General features: G+C 44.9%; 2 protein-coding genes across 3 annotated transcripts in view; one reads left to right on the top strand and one right to left on the bottom strand.

Moving 5' to 3' along the window:
• Positions 1–2,773, bottom strand: part of st6galnac4 (ST6 (alpha-N-acetyl-neuraminyl-2,3-beta-galactosyl-1,3)-N-acetylgalactosaminide alpha-2,6-sialyltransferase 4) — a 3,305-nt gene extending 532 nt beyond the window's left edge. Inside the window, 6 exon segments of the mRNA XM_076986323.1 lie at positions 1–520; positions 779–886; positions 1,322–1,608; positions 1,610–1,732; positions 1,921–2,064; positions 2,249–2,773. The exon segment at positions 1–520 is cut by the window's left edge and continues 532 nt beyond it. Coding sequence (XP_076842438.1) covers positions 322–520; positions 779–886; positions 1,322–1,608; positions 1,610–1,732; positions 1,921–2,064; positions 2,249–2,260 — 873 coding nt within the window. The 5' untranslated portion in view covers positions 2,261–2,773 and the 3' untranslated portion in view covers positions 1–321.
• A 74-nt stretch (positions 2,774–2,847) lies between these two features.
• miga2 (mitoguardin 2) lies at positions 2,848–21,261 on the top strand. Of its 2 annotated transcripts, none has more exons than XM_076986311.1 (16): positions 2,848–2,969; positions 3,789–4,111; positions 13,844–14,039; positions 14,170–14,285; positions 14,368–14,488; positions 14,833–14,951; positions 15,070–15,187; positions 15,352–15,458; positions 15,788–15,900; positions 18,146–18,218; positions 18,386–18,472; positions 18,600–18,698; positions 19,079–19,213; positions 19,369–19,422; positions 19,933–20,049; positions 20,194–21,261. In XM_076986311.1, the coding sequence occupies exons 2-16, from the start codon at positions 4,016–4,018 to the stop codon at positions 20,416–20,418; spliced, it is 1,776 nt and encodes a 591-aa protein (XP_076842426.1). In that variant the 5' UTR covers positions 2,848–2,969; positions 3,789–4,015; the 3' UTR covers positions 20,419–21,261. The 2 variants fall into 2 exon arrangements, with proteins under 2 accessions (XP_076842426.1, XP_076842424.1); XM_076986309.1 differs by having other exon boundaries at positions 2,945–3,422.
• The last annotated feature ends 2,830 nt before the right edge of the window (positions 21,262–24,091 follow it).

Below are 24,091 nucleotides of genomic sequence, written 5' to 3'. Positions count from 1 at the left end.
CAAGGTTTCTTCCTAATCCCCACCATCATAGGGAGGTTTTCCTTTCCACTGTTGCCTCTGACTTGCTAATTAGGGATCTGGACCCATACGAGCGTGAAGCTGCTTTGTGACATGTGTTGTGAAAAGCGCTATATAAATAAATTTGACAGAACCACTACAGTCATTAGAGCTGGTCCATTTCTGGTGGACTCACAGCAGTCTGCCTGAACCAGACATATGGGTGAGACTTGTGTTCCAAGAGTGCAATCAGAACTTCCATTGGCTAATCCACTGAAAGGTCTCTTGGCCAATCGTGGACACTGCTAGACTGAGTGGACAGGGTCAGGTTTGCTGCTGTGGTACCCAGGTGGGGTATGGGAAGTGTAGTTTTCCCTGCGAGGCCCAGCGTTGGTAGATGTGCTTCTCAGTGATGAAGCGATGGCCGCCTCTCCGGGCACGCTCGTGAAGTCTGTACATGCCACACTCGTCCAGACGGTACGACTCGTAGTAGTGATACGGCACCGATGAATGATTGGCAAGGCTGTGCACAAACACACACACACACACACACACACACACACACAAAGGTTACAATCAAGAAGGCCAATTTTCTGCATTACTTAAAAGGCAAATTTTGGTAATGTTCCTGCTCAAAACCACCTGATCATTGGCAGGTTTGCGAGGTGTGTTAGAGCAGGTAGACCACCGTGCTGGATGGGACCCTAGCCCTGCAGGAGCACAGATGGGAAATCTTGGTGTAACCTGTACACTGGACATATTCCTGGTTTGGATCGCTCACCCGCAGTAAGAACCGTCCATCATGCCATAAATACTGATGCTGTCGCACACATCCAGGGCCAGAATCATAGTGAAAAACCCGGTGCTGAGAAATGCCCCTGACTTCATCCTGAGAGAGAGAGGGAGAGAGGGAGAGAGGGAGAGAGAGAGAGAGAGAGAGAGAGAGAGAGAGAGAGAGAGAGATGGAGCATGAGATGGAGGGAGAGTGTGTGTGTGTGTGTTATGGAGGTCCTTCTGATAATGAAATACCAAGTATGGGCTTTTGCCAATAAAAAGCCATTTCATTTTAGAATTCTTTAACTGATTAATTAGCAGCTGATCCATAAACCTGACAAATAATTGCGGTTGTGAAAAAAAAAACAACTTTTCTAAATCTTTGGTTATTTGTAACAATTGTGACTTTTAAACGAATATAAATTGTTTGAACATATTCATCATTCATGACTATTAAAATTTTATATGAATATGCATGGCTATATTCATATAAAAACCTATTCATGATTTAAATGAATATGCATGGCCATGTGGATGCACGTGGTGTCACCTATCCTTTCCGGTCTCCTCCTGGAACACGCGGTCGCAGTACAGCACCTTCTCCCGTCTCACGGCGTAGAGGTGCGCGCGCGGGTGTCTCCGGGCCAGGCCGACCAGCACGTTGAAGATGCGACCCTTACCGTCCTGCCTCATGTTCCTCTCAGGACCCCACACCACGTAGACGGTGGCGGCGTCGGGGCCAAAGAAGAGCGCCTCGGCACGCAGCAGGCGGGGCACGCTGGTGTGCGAGACCATGCGCACGCTGGTGCGGCCGCCCACGTCGGCCTCGAAGCCCCCCCGTGGGAGCCGCGTTCATTCTGATCACGCAATCGTGGGCGTCGATCTCCGAGCCACGGCCGCTCCCCAACATGTGGCCGGAGCTGGAGACCACAGCGCAGGTGGTGCAGTGCAGCGACAGGGACTGAAAACACACACACACACACACATGTTCTAATAGAGATTAAAGATAATGAGTCCTTTTACAATCAGGAGACCCACTCACTCTTGTGATTTTTGTTTGTGAATAATTCAAAAGTTACTGATCAATATTCCACAAGTTTAATAAACTACATAAGACACCAGGAATTTATTAGGTTACATGTGACTTACCTGAGAACCGGATGTAGCAGTAGGTTGAACCCTTACATAACCGTGGAGGCCCAGGTCTAGAGGAGCACCTCCTGTCCTGATCACACGGCTGTACCATAGCAGGAGAAGAAGCGTGGCGAGGGAAACGGTGAAGCAGCGCAGTTTCTGGATGTGGGAAGAGCACGTACAGTACACCCATTTTCTTTTTTAATGGACAGCAACAGACACCGGGGGCCAACATGTCGGCCACCTTCAGGAGTGATTCAATTTCACACCAATTCGTCATCAAAGCCCCAGAAAACCTGCGGCAGGGTCGATAACTGGGTCACAAGCAGTGAGACCGTCGTACCAGTGACTTCATGTCCAGTCGGAGTCCGCCTCATGTCTTCGGCCTCGCCGCAATACCTGAGCGCCACATGCCGTAAGATGGCGAGTTACTCCCGCACTATAGGTCACCTAGTGTAGTTCCCTCAATAAACCATCAGAGATGATCACGTATCTTAATCATAACGGCAACAACTACAGGATAAACGAATTCCTTTGCGTTCAAGGTTTTGGCTCAAACCGGGATCCAATAAACTAACATCACATAAAAACGACACTATATAAACACACAATGACGACACATATTAAAACCGCTATCCATTAGACATCGACGCATGTTTGGTGATGATGAGCCGCTCGGTGCGCTGATGTTTATGTTCCGTAGTAAAGACGGGTCAAGATACTTTAGTTCCGGCCTCAACACAGTTTCGTCTCAGTGAAGGTTAAAACAACCCATATCAACGATATAAAACAAAACAAAAACACGTACACTTCTTTTACGTCGATATGTATGTTCGGATAGGCCGCTGTAAACACTTGGAATTGGATATAGAGAGGTAATTGCGAGTTTTCGCCTCAGGTTTGCGGAGGCGCAAACCAACGCCCGCGGCCGACGTTTGAGAGGCTCGCGCAGCGATTGGTTGGCGGAGCTGTCAGTAAAGCGGCGCCCCGCCCCAAACACGATCCCGGGTTAGTGTGTGAGATGCGGCGTTGGGAATGTCCTTCCACAGGACCTGTGCAGGAGGGTGAGTACGGGATTGAGCCGCTTCTCCTGTCTTCCGTGTTCACAAACGCGACCCGGTCTTTACCGTGAGGCGCCGCGGCCACCCCCAGACTGTCCCAGAACTGGTACCGCAGCTCTGGTTTCTCTTGGACAGTGAAGTTTGCAGCTGTGCCGCTGACCCAGACGTGGTGGCCTGTGAAGATGGTGACAGTATTGGCCAACTTTCGGTTTGCTGCCCACACGGAACAAACGCAGATTGTGATTTAAATGGCCTTCTTGCTGCAAAACCAGCCAGAAAAAAGTAACAACCTCCCCGGTGTTAAAGCTATCCTGTGAGTCTGTGCGCATTTCGCGGTGTTTCAGTGCAGCGTGTCCTGGCTGTCTTGTTGGTCTACATTCCTCCACAACTGGGGCTGTCCGGTCACTTCTTCACAGTTTTACTTCTCATCTAGTCGCTAGACTAACAAAACGTCACGTAAGTAGCTAGCTAGGGTAAAACTATCCGAATAATTGTTTGAATATTCTTTGTTAGGTTAGTTTTTGAGCTGTCTCTTACATTTGAGTAGGTTGCATAGTAATTCGGATTTCTTTCGTTGAAGAACTCCTAGTCTAGTTAAGTTAGTTTGGAAAAAAATACCCAGGTTTGGTGCAGTGACTGTATAGGTTGGTTAAACTGTAATAATAATAGTAATAATAATAAAGTATACCCAACCCTTGTTGCAGACACTTTTTTTTCTTTGTTAAATTGTGAGTGTCGTAAGAGGTCTTCTGGATTGTTTACTTAACCAAAGGTATTCATTGAAACAGTCAGTACGATAAGTACTTTGCTCTTCTCTCCTAGGTGACAAAGATGGTGCACCAGGGTAGCCTGACTTTGGATCAGTTTTAACCCAAGGTTATTAGTACAAGTCCTGTAGGACTGCACTGTTCAAACTGATCTTTGGTCAGTTTGAAAGCTGGGCCCACGGGCAGAAGCTTTGTCCTGGCAGGCTGCCTGTGATCCTGGGTCAGAAGCTGGGAATCTGGATGCAAAAGCCTGTGTGACACGGACGGAGGGGCTGAGCTGAGATGTCCATAAGCAGGGCAGAGAGCATGTCCATCATGCAGGCCTTGGCCATGACGGTGGCTGAGATACCTGTGTTCCTGTACTCCACGTTCGGCCAGGTACACACACCTGCTGTCCTTACAACATACGCACACCTGGCGTCTTAACGCACACCTGGCATCTTACCGCACACACGCACACCTGGCGTCTTACCGCACACACGCACATCCGCCGTCTTTACCACACGCGCACACACCTGCCGTCTTTACCACACGCGCACACACCTGCCGTCTTTACCACACGCGCACACACCTGCCGTCTTTACCACACATGCACACACCTGCCGTCTTTACCACACATGCACACACCTGCCGTCATCATTACGTGTTTGTCGAATTAAAGTTTTACATTTGGAAGATAGCTGCCGCCGAGTGGCAGGAAGACTTGCTGAATTGAGTTCAGAAAGTTTTAAATATCTTTTTACCCCAATCATGATCTCGTTCTATTAAACCCAGCTAGCAAGTATACATGAGCGGTGTCATACACATGTCACATACCTTTGGAGGATTGTCATTTTAGTCTGGAATTCCACCAGCTTCAGTTCTCCATGGGTAAATGCATCAGGAAGAAAATTTTATTTAGCAGAAACCTTAAAAAGATAACTGAGGTCAAACTTAGTCTCGAATGCGCAGGAATCTGCTTTTATTTGAATTATTAAATGAAAATAAATCCGTTATAATAACTAGCATTGTAGCAAATACCATTAGTTAAACTTGCACCTTTAAAATTTCTTTAAACTTTAGACTCCACTGGACTCACTGGAAGACTCCAGTGATGCCAAGATTAATTGCACAACCCATCAGAGTCAGGGTTGCTAGGCAAAGTCCAACATTTTTTGTAAAAGGAGATTAAAGGACAAAGTTTTGAATGGATCGGCCCATTTCTCTTTTGTAAGAGCAAGCCGTGGCTCCTGGTGACGGCCATGGTGGACTAGTTTGTGGGTCGCTCACACAGATCACTGGCGATATGGATTGTCCAGTGTGCCAGGACTTTTTGGCAAAACTCTGCGTGCCTTTGCCAGGAAAACAGAGGCTTACAGTGCAGGCATGAAAATCTGTCACCTTTCGGCGAAATTCGCCGTTTTGAAGTTGAAAAGGGTGACCTACGTGAATCGTGTAGATCCGATGAGTTTTTTTTTTTTTTTTTGGGGGGGGGGGAGGTCGGGAGATTATATGTATTAATTATCATATTGACTTAATAAGCAAACAGAGCACTTCCGAAATCGTCAATTTAAATGACAGTGGCCAGCAGCTTCGTACATGTACCACTACATTTACCAGATCGTACATTTCGCAGTGGATTTAATTGGGTTATTAATGGTTTCAATCGTTTTCATATTTTGCGGTAAAACAAAGTTACTGCCGTTCGCTACAGCGTTGAACACTGTCAGATCTAGCCACAAGCTCTTGTGATAAATAGGTAGATAGGCCTATTAAGTTCGCGTCAACCCCGTGTAGTTAACGGTGACATAAAATAAGAATCAAGATTTTTTTCTAGTGTGTCTGTAGTTGTAACTGGTGAATCCAGGGACGTGTGAGGATCACATTCGCCCTTGTCGTTTGAGTCTACCCTGTGCTTTAGCCCATGTTAGAAAATAAAAACACGTGAACCTGGTATTTTTACACTCATTTTTGCTGCTGATGTATTTATTGGTTCATTAAGACGTAATGGTTTTGACTGAGCCATCTGGAATGGCGAAAGCGGCTTCTCGCGTTTAAGGATCTGGCTTCATACATTGAATCCATTGACATGACAGTAAAAAAAATGTTTTTATGGATTTTACTATATTTTACGGAGCCCGTAAGGTGACATCATGTAAAAAAATTAATAACGCTTGGCCACGACTTATTAACGCGTGGGAACGAGATACTAATGTCGCCTTTCACACGCGGCAACAAAGTTTATTTTTTCACAGCAAAGCAAGCAGATCCCAGGGATGTTCGCGAACTGACTGCCCAAGGAAGGTAAACCTGGCTTTATATAAAGTAATACTTAATTATCTTGTTCGCACGCGTTAATTATCTCGTTCGCACGCGTTAGTAAGTCGTGGCCACGCGTTATTATATTTTTTACATGATGTCACCTTACGGACTCCGTAATATTTGGCATCACCTGTCGCTGTATCCCCGTACACCAGCAGCCGCCACCCCCCCCCCCCCCCCCCCCCCCCCGTCGCCGTATACCCATGACGTCACGTGTCAACGCCCCCCCCACATGTCAACGCCCTGTCGCCGTATCCCCATGACGTCACATGCCCCGCCCCCCGGTCTTCTCACCTTTTTAACCCCTGACCCATTTTCATGCCTGACAGTGTGCTTCACCTTCATCATAGACATGTGCACTCAGTGTGAAATGTTATGTTTTAACATCAATGCTTTTGTTGAAAAACTCTTTCCCTTGATCTGTTGAAGTTTTTTTGCCTCCATTCCCCTGAGGTCCCCCAAATGCTTGAACTAGAGGTCTGCTCGGGACTGCTTTTTTAATCCCGCTCCCGCTTGTTTTGTAAATGTAAATGTGCCATATTTTGTCAATTGTGAAATTGTGATTTTTACACCGCAATCGAAATTTGTCCTCTGCTTTTAACCCATCTGTGCAGTTAGAACACACACACACACACACTAGTGATTACTAGGAGGCTGTGGATCACACGTGCCCAGAGCGGTGGGCAGCCCTAGCCCGGCGCCCGGGGAGCAGTTGGGGTTAGGTGCCTTGCTCAAGGGCACCTCAGTCATAGCCTCAGGTCTGGGAATCGAACCCACGACCCTCCGGTCACAAGGCCAGTTCCCTACCACCAGGCCATGACTGCCCCATGACTGGTTTTAGTCCCACTCCCACCCGCTCCCCCCAAAAAATCACTTGTTTTAATCCCGCACCTGCCCGCCACATACACATTTATGTCGCTCCCGCCCACAATCCTAATATGAATTGAATTATTTAAATTTAGTACTTGAAAATTTCTTATGTATTTATTAAAACAGCAATATAGCGATGGATCATGCTGTCCCATTTCTTACCACAGTCCAAACACATGCCGTCAGGTGACGTACACCAACACTTTCTGACATCTATCACAACAAGCAAATGGTAGACAATTTCCATCTCTATTAATTAAAATGGAATATGACTTCCATACATCAGACTTTCCTGTAGTTGGCATAATTGTAGTTGGCAGTCTCTGCCATTTCTGTATCAAAATGACAAAATGACGCACACTTCATGTTGACGTGATCAGTTGCTTACTTACTGAATGATTAGTTATTTTCGTCCTGTTCCTTATGCATGGAAATCATTGCGTTATTATTCTACATGTATATGTGGTCCCGCTCCCGCATCACCTGGACTAATTAAACTCCCGCTCCCGCCAATAACAATTAAAATCTGTACCGCGCCGCAAGATTATTACTGCGGGAGTGCAGACCTCTAGCTTGATCAACCCATCGACCAAATAAATATAGCTCTATATTACGTACCAATTGCATTGCCCAAAATAAACTACCGCTTCGATTTCTAAACTCTACATTTCTACATTGCCAAAATAGAAGTCTTCAGGCTCATACAGACATGCATGTTGACGCTGGCTTGGGTGACCCATTTCACAGCCATAACGGTTATCTTTGATATCTTTGTCGAATAATTCCGAGGGCCGCTCTGTTGATATAGCCGTCTGCTTGGTCCAGACCGCTCTCCTCACTTTTCAGACTCATTTTTTCAAATGCTTCAACAAGCTTTTCCATCTCTGCGTCGTCAGCACCTTCAAACATAGTGCAATCGGCTCCGTTCTCTTAAAATGTCATTGCTCAAATCTAACCCTTACTGTTTTCATGACAGAATGTGTTGTGCCTGAGTCTCTTGATGTCTGTTTTTATGTCAAAGTAGCTATGGTAGGCGGGGGGTGTGAGTAGAATCTGGGAGGCGGGTTAGAAGTAATTCTGGGGTCCCCTTTATTTCCAGTTCTCCTGTAATTCTGGGGTCCCCTTTATTTCCAGGGTCCCCTTTAGTCTCTTTTAGCACCACCACCAGTACTTTGACCATTATCACTACGACCATTAACACCACTTCCACCACCAATGTTTTTAACACACCGAAGGAGTTGTCTTCATTCATGTCTCATGGTCTTTATCACCACTACCAGTACCACCACTTCTACACCACCACTACCACTCGACCAGTTCTACCAACACCTCTACACCACTACCATTTCCACCATCACCACTACCACTCGACCAGTTCTACCACCTCTACACCACTACCACTTCCACCACCAATGTTTTTAACACACAGAAGGAGTTGTCTTCATTCATATCTCATAGTCTTCTTTATCACCACTACCACTATGACCAGTTCCACCACCACTACACCACCAACACTTCCACAAATGTTTTTAACACACCGAATGAGTTGTCTTCATTCATATCTCATAGTCTTCATCACCACTACCACTCGACCAGTTCTACCACCTCTACACCACCACCACTTCCACCACCACCACTTCTACCACCAATGTTTTTAACACACCAAAGTAGTTGTCTTCATTCATGTCAGCCGGTCTTATTTCAGTATTTTGCATTCCCCGGGTACCCTTTAGTCTCCTTTAGCACCACCACCAGTACTATGACCACTATCACTACGACCGTTAACACCACTTCCACCACCAATGTTTTTAACACACCGAAGGAGTTGTCTTCATTCATTTTAATGCTTGTGTGTTGTGTGTGATTGTATGACCAGACCAGATCCTGTCCCATGTCTGTGTATTTCTGTGTGTTGACTGCCGTAAAATACTACCACGTTTGGGATTTCACTGTTTTGTTGAATCATTCACAGACAAATTCTTTCTGTCCCTTGCTGGTGGCAAAGTAGGAAATGTTATGCTTTTTTTTCAATGCTCAATTCTTTTGTTGAAAAGCTCTTTCCCTTGATCCGTTGAAGGTTTAGGTACTCTACCTTTGTTTAAAATTGATTAGAAGTCCTTGGTAGCTTCGATCCCACTCTTATTTTTAAACCCTGAACGCGATGGCATATAGTAAATAATTTGGAGCACTCGCTCAGTCATGGTGGTAGGGTAAATAGACAATAATCAGACTTGTTAACAAGATCATTCTTTTATTGATACAAACAGATGGATAAAACAATCACATCATCAGATCTTGCTTATTTCAACATGGGCTGTAGCACAGTAGCTAACGCAGGTGAAGAATTTCACACAAGATTCTCACTCCGATTCAACGCCTCATGAATTTTCCAGTAGTCCGTGACGTCCTCATACACGGCCTCACTACAGACGTTGAGATGTTTCTCTCGGATGTCTCTGAGAGCCCCCATAATGTTCTGTTCATCACCAAGCTCAGCCACCACGGCCTCTGCGGCACCCTGGATTTTCTCCAGCGATGGAAGCTTGTTAATACCGCACATCTTGAGAGCTCTGGATAGCGTGTGACTGAACCACGGCTTAAACAGCTTCTTTAGCAGTTTAGGAGCGCCAACGCCGAAGTAGAAGTCTTCAGGCTCATACAGGCATGCATGTTGATGCTGGCTTGGGTGATCCATCTTGCAGCCGTAACAGTTATCTTTGATATCTTTGTCGATAACCTGGCTCAAAAGATCCACGGTCACCGCTCGAATAATTCCGAGGGCCACTCTGTTGATATAGCCGTCTGCTTGGTCCAGACCGCTCTCCTCACTTTTCAGACTCATTTTTTCAAATGCTTCAACAAGCTTTTCCATCTCCGCTTCGTCAGCATCTTCAAACATAGTGCAATCGGCTCCGTTCTCATAAAATGTCATTGCTCAAATCTAACCCTTACTGTTTTCACGACAGAATGTGTTGTGCCTGAGTCTCTTGATGTCTGTTTTTATGTCAAAGTAGCTATGGTAGGCGGGGTGTGTGAGTAGAATCTGGGAGGCGGGTTAGAAGCTGATTGGCTGCTGGTTCTCGTGACCCATTTATTTTATGGGTCCCTTTCTGGTTACCCATTTATTTTTTGGGTCCCCTTCTGGTTACCCATTTATTTTTTGGGTCCCCTGTAATTCTGGGGTCCCCTTTTTCCAGGTCCCCTGTAATTCTGGTTACCCATTTATTTTTAGGGTCCCCTGTAATTCTGGGGTCCCCTTTATTGCCAGGTTTTTTTGTAATTCTGGTGACCCCATTATTTTTAGGGTTCCCTGTAATTCTGGGGTCCCCTTTTTCTAGGTCCCTTGTAATTTTGGGGTCCCCTTTTATTTTTAGGGTTCCCTGTAATTCTCGTGACCCATTTATTTTTTGGGTCCCCTGTAATTCTGAGGTCCCCTTTTTCCAGGTCCCCTGTAATTCTGGTTACCCATTTATTTTTTGGGTCCCCTGTAATTCTGGGGTCCCCTTTTTCCAGGTCCCCTGTAATTCTGGGGTCCCCTTTATTGCCAGGTTTTTTTGTAAGTCTGGTGACCCATTCTACTAGTTCGACCAGTTCTACCACCTCTACACCACTACCACTTCCACCACCAATGTTTTTTAACACACCGAAGGAGTTGTCTTCATTCATGTCTCATAGTCTTCTTTATCACCACTACCAGTACCACCACTTCTACACCACCACTACCACTCGACCAGTTCTACCAACACCTCTACACCACTACCATTTCCACCATCACCACTACCACTCGACCAGTTCTACCACCTCTACACCACTACCACTTCCACCACCAATGTTTTTAACACACAGAAGGAGTTGTCTTCATTCATATCTCATAGTCTTCTTTATCACCACTACCACTCGACCAGTTCTACCACCTCTACACCACCACCACTTCCACCACTAATGTTTTTAACACACTGAAGTAGTTGTCTTCATTCATGTCAGCCGGTCTTATTTCAGTATTTTGCATTCCCCGGGTACCCTTTAGTCTCCTTTAGCACCACCACCAGTACTATGACCACTATCACTATGACCGTTAACACCACTTCCACCACCAATGTTTTTAACACACAGAAGGAGTTGTCTTCATTCATTTTAATGCTTGTGTGTTGTGTGTGATTGTATGACCAGACCAGATCCTGTCCCATGTCTGTGTATTTCTGTGTGTTGACTGCCGTAAAATACTACCACGTTTGGGATTTCACTGTTTTGTTGAATCATTCACAGACAAATGCTTTCTGTCCCTTGCTGGTGGCAAAGTAGGAAATGTTATGCTTTTTTATCAATGCTCAATTCTTTTGTTGAAAAGCTCTTTCCCTTGATCCGTTGAAGGTTTAGGTACTCTACCTTTGTTTAAAATTGATTAGAAGTCCTTGGTAGCTTCGATCCCACTCTTATTTTTAAACCCTGAACGCGATGGCATATAGTAAATAATTTGGAACACTCGCTCAGTCATGGTGGTAGGGTAAATAGACAATGATCAGACTTGTTAACAAGATCATTCTTTTATTGATACAAACAGATGGATAAAACAATCACATCATCAGATCTTGCTTATTTCAACATGGGCTGTAGCACAGTAGCTAACGCAGGTGAAGAATTTCACACAAGATTCTCACTCCGATTCAACGCCTCATGAATTTTCCAGTAGTCCGTGACGTCCTCATACACGGCCTCACTACAGACGTTAAGATGTTTCTCTCGGATGTCTCTGAGAGCCCCCATAATGTTCTGTTCATCACCAAGCTCAGCCACCACGGCCTCTGCGGCACCCTGGATTTTCTCCAGCGATGGAAGCTTGTTAATACCGCACATCTTGAGAGCTCTGGATAGCGTGTGACTGAACCACGGCTTAAACAGCTTCTTTAGCAGTTTAGGAGCGCCAACGCCGAAGTAGAAGTCTTCAGGCTCATACAGGCATGCATGTTGACGCTGGCTTGGGTGATCCATCTTGCAGCCGTAACAGTTATCTTTGATATCTTTGTCGATAACCTGGCTCAAAAGATCCACGGTCACCGCTTGAATAATTCCGAGGGCCACTCTGTTGATATAGCCGTCTGCTTGGTCCAGACCGCTCTCCTCACTTTTCAGACTCATTTTTTCAAATGCTTCAACAAGCTTTTCCATCTCCACTTCGTCAGCATCTTCAAACATCGTGCAATCGGCTCCGTTCTCATAAAATGTCATTGCTCAAATCTAACCCTTACTGTTTTCACGACAGAATGTGTTGTGCCTGAGTCTCTTGATGTCTGTTTTTATGTCAAAGTAGCTATGGTAGGCGGGGTGTGTGAGTAGAATCTGGGAGGCGGGTTAGAAGCTGATTGGCTGCTGGTTCTCGTTACCCATTTATTTTATGGGTCCCTTTCTGGTTACCCATTTATTTTTTGGGTCCCCTGTAATTCTGGGGTCCCCTTTTTCCAGGTCCCTTGTAATTTTGGGGTCCCCTTTTATTTTTTTAGGGTCCCCTGTAATTCTCGTGACCCATTTATTTTTAGGGTCCCCTGTAATTCTGGTTACCCATTTATTTTTTGGGTCCCCTGTAATTCTGGGGTCCCCTTTTTCCAGATCCCCTGTAATTCTGGGGTCTCCTTTATTTTTAGGGTTTCCTGTAATTCGTGACCCATTTATTTTATGGGTCCCCTGTAATTCTGGTTACCCATTTATTTTTTGGGTCCCCAGTAATTCTGGGGTCCCCTTTATTTCCAGGTCTCCTGTAATTCTGGGGTCCCATTTATTTCCAGGGTCCCCTTTAGTCTCTTTTAGCACCACCACCAGTACTTTGACCATTATCACTACAACCATTAACACCACTTCCACCACCAATGTTTTTAACACACCGAAGGAGTTGTCTTCATTCATGTCTCATAGTCTTCTTTATCACCACTACCAGTACCACCACTTCTACACCACCACTACCACTCGACCAGTTCTACCAACACCTCTACACCACTACCACTACCACTCGACCAGTTCTACCACCTCTACACCACTACCACTTCCACCACCAATGTTTTTTAACACACAGAAGGAGTTGTCTTCATTCATGTCTCATAGTCTTCTTTATCACCACTACGACCAGTACCACCACCACCACCACTTCCACCACCAATGTTTTTAACACACAGAAGGAGTTGTCTTCATTCATGTCTCATAGTCTTCTTTATCACCACTACCAGTACCACCACTTCTACACCACCACTACCACTCGACCAGTTCCACCACCTCTACACCACTACCACTTCCACCACCAATGTAGGAGTTGTCTTCATTCATGTCTCATAGTCTTCTTTATCACCACTATGACCAGTTCCACCACCTCTACACCACCAACACTTCCACCACCAATGTTTTTAACACACCGAAGGTTTTGTCTTCATTCATGTCAGCTGGTCTCATTTTAATATTTTGTATTCCTAGGTTCCCCTTTAGTCTACTTTACTACCACAAGTACTACAACCACTACCACCACCAACTTTTAGTTGCCCTTTAGTTTTTGGCCTCCTTTATTTCTGCTTTCCCCTCTAATTTGGGGATTTCATTTAGTTCTTGGGTCCCCTGTAATTCTAGAATTTCCTTTAATTTTGGGATCCCCTTTATTTCCAGGGTCCCCTGTAATTTTTGGGTGCCCTATAACTGCAGGGTCCTCTCTAATTCCAGGGTCCCCTTTAGTTCTAGCATTTCTTTAGTTCTGGGGTCCCCTGTAATTCCAGGGTATCCTTTTGCTCTTGGGTTCCCTGTATTTCTGGGGTCATCTATAGATTCGGGGTCCCAGGGTCATATTTAGTTCTGGTCTTCCTTGTAGAATTGAATATTTGACTATGCAGCTGAACTTTTTACTTTTTGATATTTACCATGCCCCCCCTCCCCCCCTCTCTCTCTCTCTCTCTCTCTCTCTCTCAGTCCATCTTCTCTCAGCTGCGGTTGAGTCCAGGCTTGAAGAAGGTGCTGTTTGCGACAGCACTGGGCACCGTTGCCCTGGCTCTCACAGCCCACCAGCTGAAGCGGCGCGGCAGGAAGAGGAAGCAGGTGGCCGACAGGTCTGCGCCAAAGCCTGGCAGCATTCCAGACCACCTGCTCCGGGGGAGACCGATGAAAGGTGGGAACAGCTTACAGGAATGCCGTAGAGTTACATGTTAGCGTTAATAGTATTAAATTAATATGTAGGGTTAGGGTTAGAAGGTGTCTGAAGGTTAGTGGTATGTAATTGCGATCTTGTCTTTTTGTAGGTCCGTTTTTAGGACGGCAGATGAAAAGTCCGAGCACTCGCAGCAATGACACAATGAGTGGAATCTCCTCCCTAGCAGCCAGCAAACACTCTAGCTCCTCCCACAGCATCACTTCTGTATGACATACTCCCACACTCTGGCTCATTTATTGTATTTCTTATAATACTAAAAGTCATTGGTGGGCAAAATGTGTTGCAGGCACGAGTCCCGCCCTCTCCTAACCAGCCAGTCACTGTGGGCGGTCCTTGGGAGGCGGAGCCAGTGGCAGAGGAGACCGGAGCAATAGAAGACACAGATGCGGAGAACCTTTACGTCATGGGTAACTCCAGCTATGGACATTTACTCACGTGATGACTGCTCTTTTGAAAGGCTTACTGAAAAGGGTCAAGATGTAGGTCTACTTCAAAACCATAGAGAAGATGTGTTCAGATATGTTTTGAGGTGTTAAGTGGGTCCTAAAGGCTGGCTTAAAAGCATTGCCCTATGGAAGATTATTAGATCAGATTATACTGCCCCCATGTGGCAACAAAGGAGTACTGATCGTTTTTCAGTAGTGTTGTGATCAATTTATTAATATGTTTCATTAGAGAATTTGTCCTGCTCTGTAGAAGGAGATCTGAATTTGTCTATAGATGCAGTGATTTTCATTACTGCCCCCTGTAGGGATGCAGTTGTTTGAAGAGGCGCTACAGAAGTGGGAACAAGCCCTGAATGCCCGACACCAAGCCCACTCTGGCTCTTCTGCCCGTAACAGCCTCGTCCTGCAGGGAGCAGCATACATAGTAAAGAATACCCCACAAAGTGCAAGATGCTGTATTAATTTTGAAATTAGACCTTGAACCTCGAAGTAGTATTTCCTGCGGAGAGATGCGTGACTCCTGTGTCCTGTGATCCTTGCAGCCGGAAGGTCGTAGTCGTAAGTTTGCGGAGAAGCTTGAATGTCTCCTGCACCGGGCATACCACCTACAGGAAGACTTTGGGAGCACTATCCCTCCTGACAGCCTACTCACTGACCTGGGTGAGTTTACAGCCTTAAACAAAGCTTAAAGACCTGGGTGAGTTTATAGCTGTAAACAAAGCTTAAAGACCTGGGTGAGTTTATAGCTGTAAACAAAGCTCACAGGCATGTGTGAGTTTTTGCAAGAAACATAAGTAAGTGTGTGTGTGTGTGTGTGTGTTCAGAGAGTGAAGGCACACTGATATTACCCACTGTGGGGAGCACTTACAGGCTACTTGACGATGATGCGACAACAATCACCTCTGACAATTCCTTCTTCTCCGCAGCAGAGGTCAGGACACACACATGGTCATGTACACACACACACACACACAACACACACACACACACACACACACACACACACACACACACACACACACACACACACACACACACACACACACATTGTTTTACTGTCATTTTAGGGACTTTCCACTGATAATGATTACTGTATCTGGTTAAGACTACATCTAACCATAACCCTAATCTTAAGCTTAACTTCAGTAACTGATGTAACTTCCTGTCCTTGTTGGGACATTTGGAGATGTGTAAACTCACACACTTTAATACCGCACATTCAGTTTGTGTCTTTTCTCTCCTGCCACCCCCCATATCTAGCTGTTTGATGCGTTCACGGAAGATGAGGTGTATCAGCCGTTAAAGCCAGCAGCTCTGTATGAAGAGGCCTTGAGTTTAGTGAGAGATGGAAATGTAGATTGCAGATCATTCAGGTAATGCGCCCTAGCACCCTGTGCACTAGCACCCTACACTACTGCTCTGTATAGGAATAGGCTCTGTGTTACTATACCTGCTGCCTCTCTGGCTTTTGGTAAGAGACAAAAGTAAGACTTGCAGATCACTAAGGAACATTATTAATTTTGACAGCAATTTTTTATTTAGTTTTAGTCTTAGTCTTTTGACTAAAATGTCATTTAGTTTTAGTCATAATTTAGTCATTGGAGTGGTTTTTAGTCTTAGTCTAGTTTTAGTCAACTAATTATCATTATAATTTAGTCGACTTATTATCAAAAGAATTTAGTTGACTAAAATATAAATGGTGTAATAATTATTATATACACTTGCAAAAAAATGAAACATTTGTTAACCAGTTACAGAATATTATTGAGCATAACAATAACAAAACATTGATGACCAGTAGGCCCACTCTACCTAAAAAACATATGGAGTTTATGAACAATACATCTTGCATTCTATATAAAACTGGGTGCCGTAAAACCAGCAATGCCGTTGTCTGCAGATGTCGTTTTATTTGTCGTATTTTTCCCAACATCATCGTCCCACATGTTTGACACACCGTTTTTCTCAAAGTTAAAGGAGAAATGTGTCCATATATCGCCGCTCATCTTTCTCCCTGCTGACATTGTTGAGTTAACTTCGAGTTGAATGAGTGACCACAGTTCACTGGCTGGTATGGTCTTCCTGGGTTCTGTGCGATGTGAAGACGTTAGTACTGATTGGACGGTTACCCGGTTTGTCCCGCCTCTCCGTGTACGCTAAAGTAGTTACGGTTGGATCTCTTCTGAACTTATCCCTACCTTTCACTAAACTAAATCAGGTCTGATTGGATGTCGTCGCAGGCCAATATGTTCTTCTCGTTTTTATTCGTTGACAAAAATGTCCATTAATTTCGTCATCATTTTTATCCCTTCGTATAGTTTTTATTTAGTTATCGTCTCGTTTTCATCATGAAAAAAGGTTTGTTGATGAAAACTATGACAAAAATTATGTCAACGAAATTAACACTGCTAAGGAGACAGTTGTACACTTTTGTACACTACCCGCTACACACACAGTCTCCCTGCACACTGCCTCTCTGTGTTTGTGCAGATTTATAGAGATGGGAGTGTAACCTACAGGTCACTCCTGTAGTGTCCCCTAGCTCCCTACCCCCTAGATGAAGAAGCTGTAAGTAGAGGAAGGTATGAAGGCTCAGTGTGATGACACCGCTAGTGTCCCACGCTACAATATTCCTACACTGTTGACATGACTCCACCCTCCTCCTAGTTCTGATTAGCATAGCGAGACATGACTCCTCCCTCCTCCTAGTTCTGATTAGCATAGCGAGACATGACTCCACCTTCCTCCTAGTTCTGATTAGCATAGCGAGACATGACTCCACCCTCCTCCTAGTTCTGATTAGCATAGCGAGACATGACTCCACCCTCCTCCTAGTTCTGATTAGCATAGTGATACATACTGTCGGCGTCCAAGCTGGAAGTGTCTTTTGGTAGGGCCCAGTGGCATGTGAGCAAAAACATCAACAGTATAACAGTGTGCTAGCGCTGAACACCGTGCTAGTGCAGAGCATTCTTTTTCTGAGAGTAGCTTTGTTTTAATACTGACTGCTCTGTACAGCCTTCCTGTGGTGTGGGGACATGACACTGAGGTAAATGGCAGCTGACGAGAGCAAACTGTTAACAAACTTGTTTGTTGTTATAAGCAGAAGCGGTGATGTCAGTCATGGGTAGACCAATGCAGACTGTAGAGCAGCTTCACTGTAGACGGCTGTAGAACCCTGTAGAGCAGTTTCACTGTAGATCACTGTAGAGGGGCTTCACTGTAGACCGATGTAGAACCCTGTAGAGCAGTTTCACTGTAGATCACTGTAGAGGGGCTTCACTGTAGACCGATGTAGAGCAGTTTCACTGTAGACCACTGTAGAGGGGCTTCACTGTAGACCGATGTAGACCCCTGTAGAGGGGCTTCACTGTAGGCCGCTGTAGAATCCTGTAGAGCAGTTTCACTGTAGACCGCTCTAGAGGGGCTTCACTGTAGACCGATGTAGACCCCTGTAGAGGGGCTTCACTGTAGACCCCTGTAGAGGCTCTTTTGAGCACTTCTCCATTTGAGCTCAGTTTTTAGTAGAGTAACTTCTCAATTAGCTGAGCTTTTGTGTGCGTGTGTGTGCGTGTGTGTGCGCGCGTGTGTGTGTGTGTGTGTGCTCTTGCTCTGCAGGACGGAACTATTGGAGTGTTACAGCGATCAAGACTTTCTGGCTAAGCTGCACTGTGTCAGACAGGCATTCTATGTCAGTGCACACACACACACACACACACACACACACACACACACACACACTTCAAATGACCCCCACCCACGCACTGTTTTGACTTCCTTCAAAAATTTCCCACTGCATGTATTCATACTATGTAGTGACTAGGGTGTGTGTGTGTGTGTATGTGTGTGTGTGTTCAGGTTCTGCTGTTAGATGACACTCAGAGAACTTTCTTTATGGAGACGGGCAAACAGATCATCACTGGACTCATGATCAAAGCCAACAAGGTACCAGTTGTCCTGACAACAGCCCCTAAACCAGCGTTTTCCCCCAGCAATAAATGTGATTGACTGATTGAGTGAACGTCCGTGTGTGTACAACACTGTGTCTGGGCGTTTGTTTGTGTGTGTGTAGAGCCCGAAGGCATTTTTGGAGAGTTATCAGGACATGCTACTGTACACTCAGCGAGAGGAGACCTGGCCTATCACCAAGATGGAGCTGGAAGGAAGAGGGGTCTGTCTGTCCCTCTGTCTGCCTCTACACGTGTCCCTCTGTCTGCCTCTACACGTGTCCCTCTGTCTGCCTCTACACGTGTCCCTCTGTCTGCCTCTACACGTGTCCCTCTGTCTGCCTCTACACGTGTCCCTCTGTCTGCCTCTACACGTGTCCCTCTGTCTGCCTCTACACGTGTCCCTCTGTCTGCCTCTACACGTGTCCCTCTGTCTGCCTCTACACGTGTCCCTCTGTCTGCCTCTACACGTGTCCCTCTGTCTGTCTATTAGACATTGAGTTATTACCTGCTATTGCATTTGGCCTTGGACAGAGTAATTATATATATGAATTATTAAATGATTGGGTTTATTGCTGACCTTTACCCTTTGACCTCTGTGTAGGTAGTATGTATGAACTTCTTCGACATTGTGCTAGACTTCATACTCATGGACGCGTTTGAAGACCTTGAGAACCCTCCCACCTCCGTCGTCGCCGTGCTACGTAACCGATGGCTCTCTGATAGTTTTAAAGAGACGGTATGCAAAAATCAGAACCATTTATCTATATTACTGCCATGGTTCCCAGGGTTGGTGTGAGGTGCAAGGACTGGAAACCACAGCTTCACTGTTTCAGACATAATGTGTCCTGACATGTACAACACTGACCCCCCCCCCCCCCCCCCCCCCTCCAGGCTTTAGCTACAGCGTGTTGGTCAGTGCTGAAGGCTAAGAGGAGATTACTGATGGTATGTTATGTGTATGATGGCACACACACACACACACATATATATACACACACACACACACACACACACACACACACACACACACACACATACATTTTAGTGTTCTGTCAGAGTATAGTCGCCATAGTCTAACTGTTATACCACTACAGTCAACATCTTACTGAAACATAAACATTCAGACCGATTAACTTGATTTTTGGGGCGATCTTGGTTTCTGGAACTTATCTTATGCCGATATCATTCTTGCAAAAGCCTTCATCTTTTGTTAGATTTTCTGATTTGGAAACTCTTTAAACTGTAAACATTAGATCAACATGAGCATCTTAAAGTACTTGGTGAAACACAGCTGGCAGTAGCTTACCCACAATACCTACACCTCAAAATGGAGGTCAGTCACCATCAGACTTCAGAATAAACCCACCACACCATAAAGTGGTGGATGGTCATACACACACACACACACACACACACACACGTACGGATGGTGATGTGTTCTTGTCTGTGGCTCAGGTGCCAGACGGATTCATATCCCACTTCTACACCATCTCCGAGCACGTCAGTCCTGTCCTGGCCTTCGGCTTCCTGGGCCCCAGACTGCACCTTAGCGAGGTGTGCACCATTTTCAAGGTAAGAGTCCCCGCTGTCTCACGTGCGAGCTATGGCCTCTCTCGGGCTGTAGCTGCTTCATTCAACCACCAAGGGGCAGGAGCGCTTTTAAATGGCCGGTATGGGTGGGCTGACACATCTTTGTCTCTCTCCTGCGTCCCACAGCAACAGATAGTACAGTACCTGAAGGACATGTTTGACCAAGACAAGGTGCGCTTCACCTCGGCGCAGTCCCTGGCCGAAGACATCCTCAGCCTATCACACAGGCGCGCAGACATCCTCCTCGGATACTTGGGCACCGATGGTCTCCCGGAGACCAACGGCGTCGTGCCCTCCAGCCTGTGCCAGGCGGACGACGCCGGCCTTTTGCCCTCGGGCCAGGAAGACTGATCTGCCGCTGCTCTGGAATGTTCTAGAACGGGAGCACTGGAATGTTCTAGAACAGCTCAGAGAGAAGAGTTGAGAGTTGAGTTGTATGGAACTTCCGATGGAGTTGTATGGAGTTCTGTGCTGACTTGACAAAAGAACTCTAGACACAATGCAGTTAGAGTTCTACAGGTGCAATTATTTTTATTACAGAGAGTGACAAAAGGCCTTTCATTCAGGGAAAACGCTCTGAACAGTTAGCATGAGCAGACAGGAAGTTGGATCACCATAGAACATCTTTCACTTAAGAGAGATAAAGAAGATGGATACATAGGAAACCAAGGGAACAGTGATTGGTCAACCGAATCTGGCTCTGGTTTGCTTTAACCTCACTGACCAGTGGGTTTCCAGCCCTGCCGTTGTGTGTGTGGTGTGTGTGGTGTGTGTGTGTGTTGGGACTCTTGGTTGGGTCAGCGTGTACTGAGCAGCTTGTACTGTAGTTATCCCACTATCCAGTTCGGTGTCCTGAGAGAGGCCACGCCATCTTTGCTGCATTTTGTGGATCCTTTTTGGGTGTGTCACAGCTGGAGATATCTGGCAGCGATCCAAACCCAGGAAGGACCGGCGGATGACCAAAATAACATGGAAGCCAGTTTGTGTTTGCTTCTCTCGCTGTTTAGAGATAAACCATTTTACATATAGTCATACCCTGGTACACACACACACACTTTAAATTATGCCATCGATTCTTGTAATTTTTGTAGTCTTGGGGTATTTGCATATCAGTTCTGTGCATTACTGCTTGATTTATGAAAGTATGAGAGAGAGAGAGAGAGAGAGAGAGAGAGAGAGAGAGAGAGAGAGAGAGAGAGAGAGAGAGAGAGAGGAGAGAGAGAGAGAGAGAGAGAGAGAGAGAGAGAGAGAGAGAGAGAGAGAGAGAGAGAGAGAGAGAGAGAGAGAGAAAACTGCTACAGTTGTAGTTGTGGTTCAGCCATTGTGTAGATTATAATTAGATTATATTTCAGGGAGGACAGACTGCCCTTAGGGCATCATATGCACATGGGGTATTACTGAGGTGTTGGTGGACGGCTGTCTCGCGGGGTGAGAGCACTTCCGGTTGGGTTCCAAGCGGTGGACTCTAAACCCCAGTGTCAGAGGTGAACTGTCAGTGTTGGACAATTGTTCAGCTTGGGATTTAGTCTTAATCTGGGAAATGTACCTTTTTTGTTTGATCAAATGCACCACATACTTGAGTTGAGCACTTTTAATTTTGAATTGAAACGTTTTAGTGGCCAACCTCTGTATATTTTCCCCTAATCCAGGTTATGATGGTGTAGTGGTTTCTAATCGTAGTCCTGGAGGTTCTTTTTAATCTCTCTCACCTTGTCCTGTGGGCAGTAGAGTTGGTCTACACAACACAGCAAACCTTTTCCTCACAGTATCATTTTAGACCAACCCAAATATGTACACAGCTTGTGCATCAAAACCTTCATAGGTGTGTGATGCATGTGTGGTCTGGAGAGGGTTGGTTTAAAAAATAATCTAAATGAAGTCTGTTATGCTAACTGGTTGCTAAACTGTTGCTGCCAGTGTAACTATTACCAGCGTTAGCATTTCAGACGTGTGGAGCTCCTTTTAGAGAACCCACATGAACCCGCCACTCCAATTACAGCAGAATGGTCATAATTTAACACACAATTCTACATCTGGACTGGCCAACCTTTGGTATGAGAACCCCGTAATCCTGCATACCTAATGTCTGTGACACATTCAAATCATAGATTGAGTCTTATAAAATAGGAAGTATCTTGTATCTTCTTTATAAGATATAGAGTATATTATAGAATATAAAGTAGAATTTAGGTGTAAAGTGTATTTTTGTGGCCATGAAGCTGAATGTTGATGACTTGACAGAGTTGCAGTACTGACTGTTCTTAATGTCATTGCTACTTTTGAGTTGTAAAATATGGGATTTGTAACATAAGTGGATAAACGAATGCCTTGTGTTTTACTGTTTGACCCCAATCCCATAAATCCTGTAATGTGGTGGACCTGGTTTCCTTCACTGTGTTGTGCACTTTGCTATGACGAGGGAACTGGGAGTGTCGGTGTGGAATCTACCTTTTAATCTTTTTATGGTAGTTCAGAATCGTCAGATATGATGAACACCTTGTTTAGATTTTTATCATAGATTTTTACACTGATTAGTTTGCCATCATCTAAGAACAGCAAAATGAAAGAGTATGTAGATAAGTACTTCAAAGTGTATATCAGATTGTTGAAATGTACCGTGTTATCAGAACCATTACGTCATATGAAGGGGTTGTACACTAGAGCATTGCGTATCTGTCTTTGTGTCTGTTTTTGAAAGTTATGATCAGTACATTTTAGAGTTAAATTGAATCATCTGACCAATGTCCTGTGTGTGTATATCAGTAAAATAGCTTTATAGTGCAAGTCAGATTTATGGTAATGCCCATTTTTAAACTAAACCAACCGGAGATGTGAAAAATCCCATAAACAGTTTTATTTTTTCTTGGAACTTTTTTGTGCTTCTGTCGCTGTTCACGCAGGACGTGATGGAGTGTTGTCAGTGTGAACTGATGCTTTGATGTCGAGGGTGATCTTCGGGCTGAACGAATTCATGAAAATCCACTCGAAATTAGCACCTGAATATTCACCTTTCTGAACATATAGACAAATCTGGTGTGTCCAATACGATGTTAATGCATTATGAATACTCCCGTGTCCATCACAACTGGAACAGCTCTAATTATGACCCATTTCTGGAATGTCCTGTTGGGAGCATTGGAGTCCCTAAGGTCTGCAGTGGAGATGGAAGATGTGTTTGTGTCACTATGGGAATATCATTCTATTCATTGAGGTCATTCATTCATGGTTGCAGTCGAGGAAGGATCGGGAATCCTGTCGCGGTTTGATACCGTACTCGTACTCACATTGTGAGCACGTCTACAGACGTTACATCTCCCAGCAATCACTAGGATGTCCACGCCCTCCCTGTAGTTTTCAGTACGTTTACTGTAATTGTTCAAATGTTTTTGAAATTTGAAATGTTTAAAATGTTGCATGAGTGCCCATCGGAACTGCTTGCGAACTAGAGTGGCAGCATTTCAATATTTTGTCTCATGTCATAACTGGGTTTATGCTCTAATACTATTCAACTGCTTTAAATTCTAAACCACAAAACTATTTTCAAATTGTTTCTTGTCTTGCATGCAGATGTTTAGAGTATACATCACGTACCAGCTACAGGGTAGCCACTGTGTTGGAACTGCAGAAATGGCACTGGATTATACTGTACAAAATGAGTTTTCTGACTCATGATTATGTTTCAGACTTTTGACAAGATTGAATGATGTTTATAAGTATGGCCAAACTGAAGGAACTAGGGGGTGGATGTTCTGGTATTTATTTCACATAATTTTCATTTGCCTATGATGATTTGATTTGTTAAAGTCAAAACAGTCTTTAAACTGTAAAATGTACTAATTTTCCAGCCAAATGTCAATAAACTTCATTGTTCTTGTTTGTTTGTATTCTGGTCATTTAGTTTGTATCATCACAACAAAAGTGCCCTGAAGGTCTACGTCCTTTTTAATTATAAATTAAATTGTAGTTGTAGCTTTTCGGGTAATCAGACATTCCAAATGCACGTGCACGAAGCGCGTGGCCGCTA

The sequence above is a fragment of the Brachyhypopomus gauderio genome, unplaced genomic scaffold (genome assembly GCF_052324685.1).
Source record: "Brachyhypopomus gauderio isolate BG-103 unplaced genomic scaffold, BGAUD_0.2 sc46, whole genome shotgun sequence".
Classification (NCBI taxonomy): Eukaryota; Metazoa; Chordata; class Actinopteri; order Gymnotiformes; family Hypopomidae; genus Brachyhypopomus; species Brachyhypopomus gauderio.
This window is presented reverse-complemented; position numbering and strand designations above follow the sequence as displayed.

Bases quoted from the DNA above. Each gene is read 5' to 3' on its own strand.
- miga2 (XM_076986311.1), top strand. From the start codon at position 4,016: ATGTCCATAAGCAGGGCAGAGAGCATGTCCATCATGCAGGCCTTGGCC. The intron at 15,188-15,351 runs GTGAGTTTACAG...GTGTGTGTTCAG, and splicing joins CAGCCTACTCACTGACCTGG to AGAGTGAAGGCACACTGATA. The intron at 18,699-19,078 runs GTCTGTCTGTCC...ACCTCTGTGTAG, and splicing joins TGGAGCTGGAAGGAAGAGGG to GTAGTATGTATGAACTTCTT.